The sequence below is a fragment of the Nuphar pumila genome, chromosome 2 (genome assembly GCF_984573655.1).
Source record: "Nuphar pumila chromosome 2, dmNupPumi1.hap1.1, whole genome shotgun sequence".
NCBI classification, from domain to species: Eukaryota; Viridiplantae; Streptophyta; class Magnoliopsida; order Nymphaeales; family Nymphaeaceae; genus Nuphar; species Nuphar pumila.
This window is the reverse complement of record NC_143250.1, coordinates 32,723,467-32,741,396: the sequence shown is the minus strand read 5'-3', so window position 1 is coordinate 32,741,396 and position 17,930 is coordinate 32,723,467. Positions and strand designations below refer to the sequence as shown.

General features: G+C 36.1%; 1 protein-coding gene across 1 annotated transcript in view; it reads left to right on the top strand.

The window, feature by feature from the left end:
* The window catches only part of LOC149845193 (LRR receptor-like serine/threonine-protein kinase FEI 2), a 45,448-nt gene extending 27,891 nt beyond the window's left edge, over nucleotides 1-17,557 (top strand). The window contains exons 10-14 of the mRNA XM_089995589.1: nucleotides 10,808-10,981; nucleotides 11,106-11,438; nucleotides 14,304-14,549; nucleotides 15,839-15,972; nucleotides 16,896-17,557. Coding sequence (XP_089851715.1) covers nucleotides 10,808-10,981; nucleotides 11,106-11,438; nucleotides 14,304-14,549; nucleotides 15,839-15,972; nucleotides 16,896-17,114 — 1,106 coding nt within the window. The 3' untranslated portion in view covers nucleotides 17,115-17,557. The remainder of the gene's footprint in view (nucleotides 1-10,807; nucleotides 10,982-11,105; nucleotides 11,439-14,303; nucleotides 14,550-15,838; nucleotides 15,973-16,895) is intronic.
* The last annotated feature ends 373 nt before the right edge of the window (nucleotides 17,558-17,930 follow it).

Below are 17,930 nucleotides of genomic sequence, written 5' to 3'. Positions count from 1 at the left end.
GAAAAAGGGCATTAAGCTTCCACATTAAGGACTCAAGATTAAGTGGTTGATGTGCTCATAAGTGGGTTAATAACTGTAATGAAATATGTAGAAAAACAAAACAAGAGCCTCAAAGGGGCTTACAATAACATAAACACAAAGTACACGTGCACAAGTCCACTAAGGGACAATACAAAGTGCCAACGTAAGCAATATAAACAGCCACTATGGGCAATACCATGCATTAAGGCACAAGAGCAAGAACAATATAAAAATAATAATATTCATTCATAATAAAACTCACAAAGGAGTTAGAATGCCTATGAAGGCATTGGAGATACAAAGGGGACTAGCCCCTATTTATAATACATGGAGGAAAAAAGAAGGAATGGGGGCAGCCCAACTAGTCGTTGGGCTAGCCCCCAATGGTCATATTTATGACCGTAGGCCCAACGATTAGTTGGGCTGTCTCAACTAGAGTTACAGGAAGCTTCTTAGGTAGGTGGGAAGCACACTTCCCGAAAACTCGCTTCGGAAGCGCGATACTCCTCGCTTTCGAAACTTCATAGGAATCTCGATTCTCCCATGCTTCTTCTATGCTTTCCACACACATGGTATATGTTTCCTATATGCTTTTCTCATGTTTCTTTTCATGTATTTTCTCTCACGCTTTCACTCACTTCTCATGTACTTTCTCTAAATTGGTAACCATCATTGTTAGATTTTAACAAAAAATTGACTCTTTTACTGAAAAATCATGAAATATAAGAATAATCAATTTTATTTTAGGTTTTATTTGCTTCTTGTTCGATTTCTATTCAGTTACCATATTGCTTCATTTTTTATTTATATTTCGCTTTCAAATTGATACTTCGCTTCCCGCTTCCTATAAATTTCAAAATGCCTCGCTTCTCGCTTCTCGCTTCCGGTTCCCATATCGTTTCCTACTTCTACTTCCTAGTTTGGCAACCTTGGTCCCAACAACCATATTACAAAATAAAAAAACAAAACCTGATGGGTATTTCAGTGTACATACAATATGAATATATATATATATATATATATATTATACAATACATTTTAACACTCCCTCTCAAACTTACGATGTGATATACCGAAAGTTTGAAAACAAAAAGAAACAAAGGGAAGTTTCAAGTCTTCAATGATTCGGCCCTTTTTAAAGTGCGACAACAATATATCGTACTATATATATGATACATATACAATACACACTCGTATCGCGGTATGAGTGTGTATCGTATCATTATTTCACATAGTAACGATACATATTGTACCATATCGTACGATACATACAACATTGGTTGCAAGTTGCAACTATGGTTTAAAATAAGATTTGTATCATATCGTTAAAAAATTATATTTTTAATAGAAGATCTTAGAAATTACAAAATACAAAAACAAAATAAATTTAAGTAATAAGAGTAATTGAACATGGACATGTCATTAAACATTCAACTAAATATAGATGTCACAATCATTTAAATATAAATTTTGTTATACAAAAGTTTTGTGACAAAAGATATAAAAAACATCAGTCATCTTCATTATCAAACATCTTACATTCTATATCAGACATAGCATCTTGTTGTGGGCATTGTGGTTCTTTATCTTCTTTTATATGAGTGCGCATCTCAACTCGTGCATCATCTGTAGCCATCTGACATAGTGGTGCTCTCTCATTTGGAAGTGTTGTAATGTGCATCTATTCGGTTCAATCCTCTGTGAAGTACTACACGACAAAACCTACATATCAAATTCACATGCCCCCTATATGCTTGTCAGTAACCTTATAGTATTGCCATGCTGAGTCATAAACACGTGGAGGAGTCTAGCATATTTGGCAAACCCGACGAGTCGACTCGGGAATTGCCTGAGTCGACTCGTCGGGTTTGCCAAATATGCTAGACTCCTCCACGTGTTTATGACTCAGCATGGCAATACTATAAGGTTACTGACCTGAGTCGACCAAGTTCGAACCCCAAGTGGGTTAGTGATTCAAGGCCACTTATCCACATGCCTCTTATGTGTTTTTTGTCATGTATTTTGTGGTTTCAATGTGTAATGCCCATAAAAGAATACTTGTTATAAAAAATCATATGTTTTTAAATCATAAATATTAACAATTATGTATAGTTGAAAACTTATATCGCTTAGTCATTGATGTCACGTGCTAAAGTTAGTGATTATACAATATCGATTTTGATTTTTCATATCTTAACACTAGAAAATGCACAGGCCTAACTCGTTTGAGTTACTGAGTCGAACCGTTGACTTGCGAGTCAAGGGTCGGGTGATTCGAATCCGAGTCACGAGTTTGTCAACTATGGAGTTGATCTATTAGTAAATCTATTCACCACAAATACAATTGGTTAAAAACAAAATATCACTACATATAAATGCCAAAAGTTTTCATAACTCATTGTAAAAGTTATAATTACAATTTTTAGTTATAAAATGCCATGATAGGAAGGACTTTATATATATATATATATATATATATATCATTTTCAATATCAAACTTAAGCTCCGTGATTTTCATCGTTTATTGCAGCATCCAATAGCCTTAGATGGTTATGAGTCACATTCATCTTTTGAATCAAGGATCACCTTTGGCACTTTCTTTTATCTTCTATGAGACTAGTAAAAAGTTCAACACGAATATCAAACATACTATGATGGGGCATAACAGCATGGCGGCGTTGCTATGCCTCACAACATGACACTTAAATCTATACAATCCACTTTGCATTATAAAACCACAACATACTTTTTCATTCCTTTCAAACTCGTTCTCAAGTCAACTAGTGCAATATTTTAATGCAGAATCGTTTAAGAAGCATGCTCCAAGACCTCCACCCTCCATCAGCCTCTTTAGGCATGAATTAGTAAATCTAGTCACCACAAATAGGTAAAACTAGGCTTAATAACAAACCTAGGGCTAAATTTTGATTTTTATGGGCACAAAAAATGGGATTTAAGGGTAAAAATGAAGAATTGTCTTTCAAAAACATAAAAAAGAAGCTTACCCTCCAACTTCAATATTATTTAAAGAAAGCAAAAAAAAAGGTCTTTTTCCCTCAAAGTACGTTATTGAATGAAAATTTGGTGGAAAGATGCTCGTTTGCGTGAAAACGTAAAAGACCTCTTCCTTGCACAAGAATCAGCCTCCGAAAATGCCTCCAAGCCCTCTAGTGTGTGCATTTTCTTCTCTAATGGCTTCTAAAAACATGAGGAAATTGTTCCTAGGAGAGCTTTTTAAATCCAAAACATAAAATTACCTCCTGTGCCCTCTTAAATTCCCATTGAACATGTATTGTGTGATACATTGTGTATCATACCGTATTGTACGATCCAAGAGTGTATACAAGTATATCGTATCTTAAAATGCAAACAATGTGATATATATACGGTACCCTCAAGATTTCGTGGATACCTTTAGTATGGTTGAAGACCAACTGTGTCAAAGGGTTTCGGCTAGACAGGTGCCGCACCCGCGTCGACGCGACGCGATGCGATGCGGGTGCGCGTGCGGCCAACCCGACCCTGGGTGCATTGACCGCACCCAGGGTCATTTTGGTCCAATTTTTTGATTTTTTTTTTATTAAAAAAAATTTTGCCCTGTGAAATGGGCTGCGGAATTTTTAAAAAAAATTCTGCTGACAGCTGACCGTGCAGCGGGACCCGCCCCTTGCTGGATTTTGATTTTGATTTTGTCCTTGATAGTTTCGGTCTCTTTAGAGTTGCCTATTCCCTGACGAGGACTTCCAGATTCTTCATCTCTCCCCACCCCTTGCTGGATCCCTGCAGGTAGTGATGAGAGAATGAAAGGACGGAACAACCGAAGCGTGGATGCCTGCTTGCTGCTGCTGCTCTTGTTTTATAAAGGGGGCACTTGTGTCCACAACATCTGACGAGCTTTGTTGGCATCCCATGCTATTCTTGCCTCTAAACAATGAATTCGCAGCGTTGGAAAACATACTGTTAACTTGGAATGATGATCCATCTTCCTCAAAAATTAAAACCAAAATTCAAGAGCCTTTTGAAGTCTTTATCCTTCAACCATCCAGATCTTTCTTCGTCAAGGATTTTCTCTCTCCATAATAAATGATAATGGTGGTGGTAGCCTTGGTGGCTATTGTTAAATTATGTATATATATACATATACTTATATATATACATACATGTATATATATAAGTATATATATACATATATGTATATTTATACAGTTTTTTCTCTTTCTTTCCTCAAAATACCCGATAGGGGTATTTTGGTAAAATCACATGTAATATTTTTCCTTTTTATATTTTTCCTTTTCTTCCTTTTTCTTTTTCTTTTTTTCTTTTTTATTTTTAGCTTTTTGTAAGACCACAAGGGCCCCACACATGTAGTCGTTGGGGCCCCAACGGTCAGATTTATGACCGTTGGGGCTCCCAACGACTACATGGGAGCCCCTTGTGGTCCCCTTCTTATGACTCCCTCCTCTATAAATAGAGGAGGTTTTTCCTCTTGTAAAGCATTGGGTTTTCACCCTTCTCTTCCTTTCTTCAATAATATTCAACTTATGACTTTAAGTCATTTTCTACTTTTGTGAGTTTTGTGTGTACACCTTTTGGTGTTTATGTTCTTCGCTCTTGTGGTCACTCTTAAAGAGTGCTTTTACTCTATTGGTGCTTCCGCCTCTTTTCATTACAGCTATTAGTATTCACTTTTCTCCTGACGAGATGGGTGCTCTAGCCGTAGCCTGGTGTAGACCTCTCTTTTCCACATGTCAAATCCAATAAATTTCTTTTAGCTATCATCTAGAGTCCAGACCGGAGATCTGTGTGCAACTGTATATAAAATGAAATTTGAAGAACCCTAGGCAGTGGCGTGGCAGTGGTGGTGGAGCCGTAGGCCTCGTGAAGACTCTCTCTCCAACAAACCACATCAAACCTTTCGCTTATATTTTTTTTCGCGAAGACCAATCAGACATGATTGAATCATGACAGTCAACAGAACGCAGCAGGCTGGGTCGATCAGATTGCCAATCCTTTCGGTTCATCAATTTTGTCCCCTTGCGCCAAAGTACACAACAAGCAGAACGTGGGTAACAAGTCTTCAAACAAACACACCAGCAAAAAAAAAACTGGTTATAAGTCCTATATATATATATTTTGCCGCACCCCCGCACCCGGGTTTTTTGGAAGTGCCGCATCCCCGCACCCGCACCCATGTGACATAGAAGACCAAGTAATATGCCAAAGATGCTACTTTTGTACTGGAGGTAATGGCCTAATGCCCCAAACCAGCACCCTAACATAAACCCCACATCTACTGCCCCTCTTCATGCAATATTAAATAATAACGAAGACAATGGGTATCCTTGCTTAAGCCCCCTAGACAAACCAAATGAGGGATTCTTCTTTTCATTAACTTTAAATGTAATGGGTGTTGAACCACATGCTCTGAAGACACTAAAATAGGAATCCAATTGGATATTGTCGAATGCCTTCATAGGTCAACCTTTGGCATGAGTGCTGAAAACTTTGTTGTGACAATAGAACTTATTATTGCTTCATTTGCAAGTATTGTATCCGTGGATCTGACATCATTGTAGTAATGCACATTGGTATGGGGTGATTAAGGTTTTCATCACTCTTTAATTATCTACCCAGAAATTTTTCAATAATTTTGTGCATTTTGTCTTCTGACTTCAGTGGACCTCTCTAATGCCTTTGCTTGACCCCCTATAACCTTTTTTATTAGAGATGGCTGCCTATAGTTTGACCAAATTTTGTAATTGTTTTATATCTCTAGGGATATATATGTAATCTTGAGCTCATTTAAGAGAAACATAATTAAAAAGAGGGGCTAATGGGAGTGACCTTCCTCTCCACTCATTTTCTTCCCCATCATCGCCCTAGGTCATCTTATTAAGGTGTCAGGATATTTTTTATACCATTTTATCAAAGCCCAAGTGTAGACACCTCAATTTTGACCAGGTCATTTTAAAGTTCTGTTAGCTTAAACTTTCGAACTCCAAGAAGGCATCCTCAAGACTTCTGTCCAAAATATGAATTAAATTAGATCTTAGCTTTTCAACAAGCTAAAAATCAGGTCAATACAATATTGGAGCAGAAAGTTATGACAAAAACAATGTAACTTGTTCAATGGGTTTTTTTTTTTCTTATGGTAGGGCCCATTTGAATGCATTTTTTACCACCAAAACTATTTAATTTGATTTTGCACTTAAAAGATGAACTAAAGTTGAGGATGTTAATTTTTCAACGCATCAAACGGTGCATCAATCTGACATTTGAATAGAAAGTTATGGCTAAAACAAGTTACTTTGTCATAATGGATCCGAAGTACGACCCGATTTAAGCGTGGAGATCTGAAATTTCATTATCCAATCCATAGAAAACCTCTATAAACCCCATCCACGTTTGACATTTGGATATAAATCACCCAAAAGCCTATCCTTGTTTCCTTGAAGCCCAAAAAAATAGAATATTCTTAAATCCTATCCTACTCAAAGTCTTATTCCGAGCATAACTCTTCTTTGATAAGTCTTATCTTCCATAAGGATAAGAACAAATCTATTTGGGTTGGATTCAAACCAAACAAATTTTAAATCTGTATCCCATGCAAAATTCTATAAATAAGGGTTCGCCCCTATAGTCTGATCATCTGGAAATCACATACCTGAGTACTGGTCCTGTAGAAGAAGCTTATTCAAGCTTTGCCTGCACTCTGTCCCAAAGCCATTGAAGAACCCTCGTACCTACATGTAAGTGCTCTTGGACCAAAAGGAGCTTAAAAGAACTAAATGAACCTTCGAATATGAAAAAGGTACTTTTTAGATCCTTGGCTTATTTATCTTGATTTTATTTAATATGTCAATCGGTGCTTATATATATATTTAATCTTTATTTGCATACCTAAACCTGCGGTTGCGTGATTCGAGCTACGAAAATTGAGAACTTGTGTAGGCTTTATCTTTCCTTCGGGCAAAGGACAATCAAGACTTGCAAACAACGTACCCACATCTTTCAAAAAGGATTTTAGCGAAATCTTGGTAAGTCAATCCTTCTCAACTCACAATTTTTTATCAACAGGTTTTGGCGATCACGATGGGACACTGTTTTTTTCATCTTTCATAGTTTAGGAATTCATTATTTAGAAGATTTGGGGTTCCGTGGGACCAAAAATCATAGATAAAATAGCTTTGTTTTGGAATTGAAGAGGTTTAAGACCAAAACAACAAACTGTATTCTCGTCTATGACCAAAATGATAAACAGGCGTGTCGTTCAAGGACCAAAATGGAAAACTTCTTTGTCGTATGGGTTCCTGTGCCTTGTTTTTCGAATAGCTTGTTTTCTGAACGCTATATCTTAGTGCTTCGGCATCATAATCAAGCAATTTTTGATGCGTTGGAAAGCTGGGATTCTCAACTTTATTTTATCTTTTGAGTGTTTTCTCTAAAACAACATATTTCTACCCTAAAAGTTCCCATAAAGTTTTTGTTCCTGTTTTGAAACAGAAATTTCTGGACAGTTTGTATTTCGGGAAGGGGATGTTTGTGCTCCGTTGTCGAAATCGTGTGATTTTTGTTTTTTCTGAAGGATAATTCATTTTTATAAATTTTATCTTTTATGAGTTTTTCCTAAAAACAAAAAATTCTGGGTCTAAATCACTCGGAAAATTTCTGTTTTCTGTTCGGTATCCAGTGAGGCAACACAATAGTTTATTTTGGGATGCGTTTTTCTCTGCTCGGGTGTCAGATCTTGACAAAATCAGTTTTTTTTGAAAGCTAACATCCCAATTCTCTAATCTTTTGAGAGAAAAATCTATAAAAATGTTTTCTTGGTAAAAAATCCCTGAAAAAATTCTGTTGTGTCATTTTGGGGTAGAAAAACTCATTGGTGTTTTGGCATTCCAAATAGCGTATCTTTGCCCTTCGAAATCCAAATCTCGTGATTTTTGTTTTTTTGGAGATAATATCATCCTCTTTAAGGTTTGTTCTTAGTGTCTCGCCTGTTGGTTCTTTCTTGAATCCCGAATATAGGATTTGCATTAGGTGCATGCATACATATTAAGTTTAGGTTTGTCATATTTTAGAAACCCTTGCTGGAGATTTTCATGTCACATAGAAAATAAAAAAAAATACAACCTCCAGCAAGTTAGGGTTTGTTTGGGACAGTGCTTGATCTAATTGTGTGCTCTTCATTTTTATCTCTCTTGGAAAAAGCGCCCTTCTTTTATTGAAAATTTATTAAAAATCTTCTAAAGGTGCACAAGCACTCACACACCTCAAACAAGAGGCAATAACAAAAACAAACCCACACACATGGCATAGGTACAATAGCCACTTAGGGGCTTAGAGGAAAACTCAACATAAAAAATATAATCTTTATTTACTAATAAATGAACAAAATACATAATAACCCGTGTGGTTTCGTATGGTGTATCAAAAAAACCAGCACCCATGAAAAATACCATGGATACATACCTGCAGCCAGTCTACATCCGGAGGAAACCAGCATGCAAGCCAGCGCCACCTGACAGCAACAGCCTCTTCTGAATTGTGCATGACTCGAAGTACATGCTGTCTGACAGTCATGAGCCCTTCTTTCTGGATCTGGGCAGCAGATTTACGTACTTCGCCAAAAATTTGATTGTTTCTTATCTTCCAAATGAACCAGATTAGGATCTGGAAATCGAGAACCTGTCTGGGCTTTACCTTTCCTTCGGGCAAAGGACGGTCAAGACTTGCAAACTGCATCCCCACATCTTTCAAAAAGGATTTTAGCAAAATCTGGGTAAGTTAATCTTTCCCAACTCACAATTTTTTATCAACACCAAGAAAATAGAATTCTGAAACAAAGAAATATAACTGATTGCTAGTTACCCAGTAAAAACCACCAGTTAAACACTTAAACTACATAAATGACTTAAGTATTTCAAACATATATGATTTGATAAAATCATAGCTAACAAATCCTTTGTGTCAACATAAAGCGGTGAAATTCTCGTGAACCAACTCATGTTATGTGTTTTTCTTGCTTTCTATCATGGTTATGAGATCTCAATTTTAGTTTGTGACATGTGACAATGTACCTCAGCTAACAATCATCTACATAGTTTAAATGTTTCTTCCACGGCAAACTGGGTCACTGAATGCCTAGTAGCCCATGAGTTAACACAATCTGTGATATTCTTATCTGAACACACTGGGTAGAGTATGAAGTGTTATTCATAATGCTGCTGCAAATAAGACCTGATGTATGAGGAGGAAGAATGGGAGATCTAATCTTTTAATCTACATGCATCACATTCAGCAACCTCACAAAACACATTGTGAATATCACAGAAAAGACATTTAGAACTGAATAAATCAGTTTTAAGAACTTAAGATTAAGACACTATTAGACTATAATACACAGATATATGAACCTGCAAATTTTCTCAAAATAAAAATCTGTTGACTCAGGCCATTTACTTACCAAAACTAGAAAAAAGAGCCAGAACTATGCTGTTTGTGATGCGGCAAATCTTTATGATATTCAAAAGCTAGCATCAGTAGCTGCATGGACGGAAATGAATGATCAAGATAGAAGCTAACAACAATGAATATTGCCTCAACATGATGATTTGAAGAGCTCTGACGTGATACTCCGAGAAATCCTTTAAACCTATGCAATATCATCTAATTGCATGGATTAGGTTATAATCCCTTGGGTTATATACAAGCTTCTGGTGAGAAATTTAAATAAATAACCTGAGTTAAATATAATGAAAAAAAATTGCAAACAAGAGGTAAAAACAAATTTTCCCCATATGGATGCACTATCTGTTCCATGTTATCATATGGACTCTACTACATGGCTTGCTATATGGTTTGTGCTAAAGCTGCCTGCTTTCTGTTTGGGTGTTGTTGCTGGTTCAAGTTAATATTATCTTTCAATGCATATTGTAATTTATTTTTATTTTCAAATCAAGAACTATGTAGTCAAATGCACCGACTAGTCCCCCTAGTTGGCCTACCCGTAAGTAAAACGCTTAGGCTTTGCAATTTCTAGGTGGGTACCTTAAAAGTACCAATTTTCCAACTAGACACCAACTAGGATGCCTAGTTGGTGACCAAGCTTCCCTCGCCTAGGCGCGAGGGCAGTTAAGTCATTTTCTATTATTACATGTAGTTTGTTATTTTTTTAGTATATAATTATATATGTGTGTATTCTTGTGATTTGTTCTGTGAAACGATGAAAACATGTTTAGTTAAATATGTCTGTGTGTGTATAATGCGTATTCTGAGCATGCTATGAATATAATATACATGTGTGTACGTGTGTTAAATTCAATTTTTCTGCGAATGGCTGAAAGCACATTTTGTTGGTTGTATTGAATATATTATGAATAATTGAATATATATATATATATATATATATATATATATATATATATATATATATATATATATATATATATATATATGGTGTGTGTGTGTATGTGTATTCTGGTTATATATTTTTTGTGAAAGCATGTGTAATTTTGTACTTGTGATAAAAACATCTTATTACTGAAAGAATTAATATATATATATATATATATATATATATATATATATATATATATATATATAATTTTTTTTAATTGGGGTACGACTAGTCCCGCCTAATCTTTGACTAGTCTTTTTAGGGGTCTTGCGACTCAGCACCTTCTAGCACTTTTGACTAAATACATTAAGAGTATTTGGTAATTCATGTAAAGCTCATTATAGTAACCCATTTCTGCAGTCTCAGTTAATGTTGCATATTTTGCAGGGAACAGCCAAGGGACAGGGAGGAAAAATGTAAGATATCCAGCTCGGTTGTCCATTAGTGCATTTGCAACAGTGAGTGCATTACTTCTTGTAGCACTAATGTGCTTCTGGGGTTGCTTTCTTTATAAAAGATTTGGCAGAAGCAATAAAACTCTTGCTATTGATGTTATTGGAGGTAAATATTCTACTTTGTTTCAAACTTTGCAGTCTGAAATTCTTGACATAAATGACGCAAACTGTAGTACTTATGCTTTAGAAGAATGAATTCATGCCCATTTTACAAGGTTGTTTTGTTTCAGGAACATCTATTGTAATGTTTCATGGTGACCTCCCATACTCCTCGAAAGACATACTGAAGAAAATAGAACTGTTGAACAATGAAAGCATTATTGGTTCTGGTGGATTTGGAACAGTTTACAAGCTTTCTATGGATGATGGCAATGTTTTTGCACTGAAAAGAATTGTCAAAACTTATGAAGGCTTAGACCGTTTTTTCGAAAGGGAGCTTGAAATTCTTGGGAGCATAAAACATCGATATTTGGTTAATCTACGAGGATATTGCAAGTCTCCTGTTTCAAAGTTGTTAATCTATGATTTCTTACCTGGTGGAAATTTGGATGAAGTTCTTCATGGTGAGGCCAAATCTTTTTTGTGGAAACATCTCTATCTTATTATTGAATCTCTTTTGCAGTGTTGGTTTTGTGATTCATGATATATATTCTACTTAAGAATTATCCGTATGCATCAGCTACATTTGTGACATTTATTCTGCTCTCTATGCAACAGACAATGATGCCTTTTTCTTTCTACTAAAACCTGCAAGGTATGTTGTCACTGTTGTGTCATAACTTTACTTATGACAAAAGGCAGTTTCTTATGATATTTAACTACTTAGTTTGATGAACCTGAATTCCGAGGGAATAAATCAGGACATGTCTTCCAACTTTCACTTAGATTTCCAGTCAAGATTCTGTACATTTTCTTTTCATGGAAAATAAGACACTAGGAGTTTTGAGAATTCCCTGGAGAAGATTGAACTCGACATGCATTCATAAGGCAAAGGAAAAACTGTAATTTTATATTACATCTTATAGAACTGGTGTAAGGTTTCAGATCATGTGACTTGGAATTATTCATTTTTAAAATGTTTTGATCTTAAAATGCAAAAGCTGCATTCTTTAAGGTTTGGCTTGGAGGACCCTGCTGGCATTTTAGGATGGTGCATACTCTTGCATTGGGTGTAAGCATAAGTGGGTAGTTAATGATGTTCTTTAATCAAAGAATAGTCCAATTTTCAAGGACTATCTTGCAGGGGCAGCTGTCTGTAGAGCTGCAATTCTGAGTATTTGTAACATTCAATCAAATAGCACCAAGATTTTGATTGTGCCATTAGATCAATATTTAGTAAGATCTGAAATGCATAGACATTTAAAGCAGGAAGAATTGTAATAGATTGTGCACTTGGCATGTCTTCCGTCCAAGTTTTCTCCATTCTACACTGCCCATGGTGCAATTTAAGATCTATATCAAACATTGTTCTCAAGTACTCTGCATTGGATAATATATTGGATCCTAAGTCACATGGGTGCGGGTGCGGGGATGCGGCACTTTAAAAAACCTTGGGTGCGGGGGTGCGGCGGCGCAAAAATGTACATATATATATATATATATAATTTTGAAGTTTTCACAGTTAACAACAGTAACACTATTTTATATATATATATATATATATATATATATATATATATAAGGGAACCTTGACAGTTTCAAGGTTGGCATAGTCAGATAGACCATTTTCTTAGTCAACTATATGTCTTGGACTGATCAAAACAGGGGTACATTAACCAGGTTATATGAACATATACATGCTTGAGTGATTCAATGTAACTTCATATTTCTAACATTAAACCTTCCGCAGCATGTGTCATTAAATGAGTTATGAAACGAACTGCAGCATTTTTATGACCACGCAACATAAACTAAAATCGAGTACAAACACATATAAGCATACACCTGTACGAAGAGCAACCAGCAAAAGAACTTAAATGAAGAGAATACCTTGTGTTTCTTGAAACAGGAAAGTGAGCAACTGCACCTTAAAATATTGACAAATCAATAACTTCTGTAACTTGGTAGATCTTATAATCCTATGAACTGAACTTAGATATTGAATCAATCCCAAAACAAATAAATTAAACCCATTACATGCCCATAACATAGCAACACATTTTAAGCAATGGTTGATAGAACGACTTTTCAAAAAAGATGAAGGTAACATTTGACCTTAAGTCATCAAGCATAAGCAACTAATAAAATAGATTGTAAACAAAATAAAAAATCAAGAAGCTCCACAAAACCCATTTTAGCATAGAATCAAAAGCCCCAAAATCAAATAGTCAAAGATCCCCAAAAAATAAATACAAATTTCATTAACTATATACCTCTATATAGCATCATCAATTCATCGAAAAATTTCGGAATGCCCAACCCCCCCAAATAACATTATTGAAAAAATTTCGGAATGCCCAAAACCCCCAAATAATATTATTGAAAAAATTTCGAAATGTCCAAAAAGCCTATTAATAAAAAGTTAAAGACCCTAGATGCTAATGACCCATGTATAGTACAATCAGAGAGAAGAGAGACAGTGAGAGTGACGAAGAGTGAGTGAGAGTGAGAGACAACAAGAGTGACAGAGAGAAGAGAGACTATGAGAGAGACGGAGAGAAGAGAGACCGTGAGAGTGATGGAGAGTGAGAGAGAGAGCAAGTCGGAAGGAGACATACCTGAGAATTGAGGAGGAGCGGCCGGAAGGAGTCGGAGATCGTCGGTGTCGACATCGGCTTCAGGAGGATTTTTCCCTAATCCTCCTCTCACTCGCTTTTCATCGGGCGAAAAAAAATTTAGTCTAAAAATTGGACCTAAATGACCCTGGGTGCGTTGACCGCACCCAGGGTCGTGTTGACCGCACCCGGTGCCGCACCCACGTAGCTTCGCGTCGACGCGGGTGCGGCACCTGCTTTGCCGAGTCCCTGTGACTTAGACTGGATCTTTTTCTTTTCTCCTTTGAAAAATTCAATTAAATTTAAGCAAAAAGATAACAAGAAACTTGCTCCTTTCGTGTTTTGTGTTAGTTTCAGGAAATCTTGTGACATAATCACTGAAAATATTGCAAAATATCAAGATAAACATTTTTTGGTGACATGATGAAAATATCACCATGCTTTTGTATTTTTCTTTTGCTTTGGAAAATTTTAGAGTAAATATGATGATAATTTTCAATGGGACAGATATAGTCTCTATCCCAATTAGTATCTCACAGGCTTTGAAGGATAAAATGTATTCTATTTGTAACTCATGGCTTTGAAGGATATAATGTAATTAGTTTCCTCTATTATCTTTATTTATCACCATGGTGTATGTTGTGTATTATGTTTTATTATCCTGCTGATGTTTATTCACCCCTTTCATCCTCTATAAAATTATGCACTGAGCAGAAAGATCTGAGCAACTGGATTGGGATGCACGTTTAAAGATCATCTTGGGAGCTGCTAAGGGACTTGCATACTTGCATCATGATTGTTCTCCTCGAATTATTCATCGTGACATTAAATCAAGCAATATACTGCTTGATAGCAACATGGAAGCCCGTGTTTCTGATTTTGGACTTGCCAAATTGTTGGAGGATGAAGAATCTCATATAACAACTATCGTTGCTGGAACTTTTGGTTACTTAGCTCCAGGTATTATGAAAAATGCAGCACATCATATTGTTGAGCCCTCTAGTGTTTCAACATTCATAAGTTCTAGGTGATCTCGATGTGCTGCCAAATGTATTTCAGAGTGTTTTCATGTTTCACAAGTTCTCAGTGACCTGATGTGCCACCAAATATCTTTGTGATCTTAATATGACACTATATAGGTGTATTATTACTTTTTGGCATATCCTGATTCTTTTGCTTCACATATTCATTACTCTTCTCTTTTCTTAGCTGCTAAGGTCCTTATGTTAGTACACTTCCTTTTTTTTTTTTTGAGGAAGATTGAAAATCATATTTTCAGAAAAGACCAAGTACAATAAAGGCTGGCAGTTGTCAACCCACATTACACTTTATTCTTTATGTGCTTGTAAAGGCTTTTTTAACCCTTATTCTCAAAGATTGAGATGTCACCTCCACCTTCTGGTGAGATGTTCCAAACGTTTTGTGCTGTGTAAGTTGGACTTCTATCAGTATTTCTTTCTCTCCCTCCCTCCTGTGAGTCAATCTAAGTGTTTTTTGTTCTTTTTTCATTGATAATCTCTAACGACACTTATTTTCCCACTATCTCCTCATTCTCTTCTTTCCACAAACTTAACTGACCATTCTACAATCATATCTAGTCATGATCTTGTTATGCAATCAATCACCCTTGTTTCATTGAATCCAGAACCCTGATACAATTGTTGAGTTATATGTGGGTTTATGTAATGAAAAGTCATTCTTAATTTCTTGATATGTTTGTTGTCCTTTGTGTTATCATGGGATCCTGTTTGAGCTCTAAAAGTCCCAAGCTTTCCTTATTTCAAGTTATCATTCATCGGCTCTCATGTACCTACTATCAAAAACAAAATCAGGCATGCTAAACACATGCATTTGGCATATAGAAGCTACAAGGAATGGTCACAGGTGGAGTATGTAGTTTTTTATATGTCATTAACAGGCTTACTTCTTTTGCTATCTGCTCATCTTGTGAATAAAATTCACTCAATGGTGAAGTGGAATAATGACCTTTTATTAGCTTCTGCTGTGTTAACCTCTTTGTTAAACTGGTACTTGGTGACTATGATTCTCATAGACTATTGATGAACTAGTAGTCTTCTGCTCAACCTCCGGCTAAATTAAAAAATATTTTACATGCAATATGATTATATTTTCTGGTTTTGACTTGAAAGGTTCAAATTGCATGGATTCTTAAGAATAGGCATAATTTTTACACGATCTTAATGGTGTTAAATGCTTTCAGTTTTTCATACTGACGATTAGATTCACAGAGTACATGCACAGTGGCAGAGCAACTGAGAGGACTGATGTTTACAGTTTTGGAGTTCTTGTGCTGGAAGTGTTGAGTGGGAAGCGCCCAACAGATTCATCATTCATTGAGAAAGGTCTTAATATTGTTGGCTGGGTATGTTTCTTTATGTTTGAATGATTAGTCTGTGCTAGGACTAATCAATTTTTGCATGTTTTCCATTTGCGTGTTCATTTCATACTTGGGAACAATGTGAAATCTTGTGGTTCACATTTGCACAATTAAAATTGTGTAGACCTGCCAATAAGTAATGTTGTATGTAGACTAGATCCAATTATATCCTCATTCTCGATTAAGATGTCAATGCTCTACCGTGGGCTTTTTCCAGAATAGAAATCATATGTACCTTTAGCTACACATGTTTGAAGCCTGATTGTTACTTGTGGTACGAATATTGATTCTGACATTAGGAGTATGCAACATTGACTTGGAAAGGTCAGGCACCATTGGCAAGTTAGTGGATAAACTTGATTTGTTTCAACCTGAGAATTGGTTCTGGGGTTCTTTATGCAAAGTTCTAATATCTGTAGATAGGTCAATGCAAGAAGAGAGAATCCAATATTTATAACTCAATTATCCCAACTATGTCTGGTGTTACGTCTATATACACAATAATGACATGATGGAAAAGGCAGAATACTGCACAAATAGGGACGTACACCAGTCAGATTTGGTTAGTATATAGGTATTATTGAATCCAACCTAATCCAATATTTGCCTAATCAGATTCAGTGCCAGTTTCAGAGTTTGCTGGAAAAAGTTATACCAATTCCGACCTGACTAGCTAATTGGATATACTTTTATATGTAAACAGATTTGGATTATCTGTCAGGTTGGGATTCTTTTCTGATTCAGATTTTAATTCAGATGTAAGACTGAATGACGAATCTGAACTGCTTATTAATCAGATGTTATTTGAATTCTCCTTCTCTTGTTTTTTAATTGCCTAATGTTACTGGTGATTCTTATCCATTTATCCACATTCAGCTGAACTTACGTCATAAAGTTTCTCTTTGCAGTTGAATTTGTTAGCATCTGAAAACAGACTCAGGGAGATTGTGGATCTATCTTGTGAGGGGGTGCAGCCAGAAAGCTTGGATGCTCTGGTATCAGTTGCCATTCAGTGTGTATCATCCAGTCCAGAGGATCGCCCAACGATGCACAGGGTAATTCAGATCTTGGAATCTGAAGTGATGACTCCCTGCCCTAGTGACTTTTATGATTCAAACTCAGAGTAACTGATAAGACATGATTCTGCAAATGCTCGAGATACTGTAAATTTCCCACGCTGGAGCAAAAGGAAATCATGCAGCTGCAGGAGGTCTGCATTCCGCACTGCATTCTTTCATTCTTTAATTTTTTTTTCTACGCACGGTCTTCATTCGCTGGGAAGATACGTGGGCTGCACTCCTGACAGATGGAGATTGAGAATGGAAAATTTTCATGCACGTCTATCTCTGAAATCCCTATTGGTGACTCTAAGCGGTTCATATATACAAATTTGTGAACAGACAAAAAGAACTGTAGTATAATCTGATAGTGTTTGTATTCAGCGGTGTTTATGGCTCCATGTTCCAGTATTCGTTTTTCTCAGACTCGAATCTGTCATGTAGAGGAGAATCTCAGATGTATATGGAGGGCTTTTTTAAATGATAAACATTTTCATGTTGCAAGATGCAAAGACAACCTTGCTAGATGCAACTTGTCAAGTGCAAATCTTTTTGCCAAAGTTGCTGAACTGTAAGTTGTAAAAAGCAAGCATGAACTATATTTAAGTTTTTCGAGGATTATTTGGCATCTAGACCACTTGTGAATGGATTTTGAAGCTTTGATTTTTCCAGATAATCTTTTTTTTTTCAATGAAAAATTGGAGTTTCGAGTCTTCTTGGATTCTTGTTCGATAGTAAATCCTTGTGTATTATGCATGGTCAAGCTAAACATTAAACCTTAATATTTCAATTGTGTCAAACGGTTGTTACTTTTTCTTGGCCTTGGCAGGCCTTCAATTGGTACAAACCTTGAGGTCCCCCCTGCCCACTGGATACACTTGTATT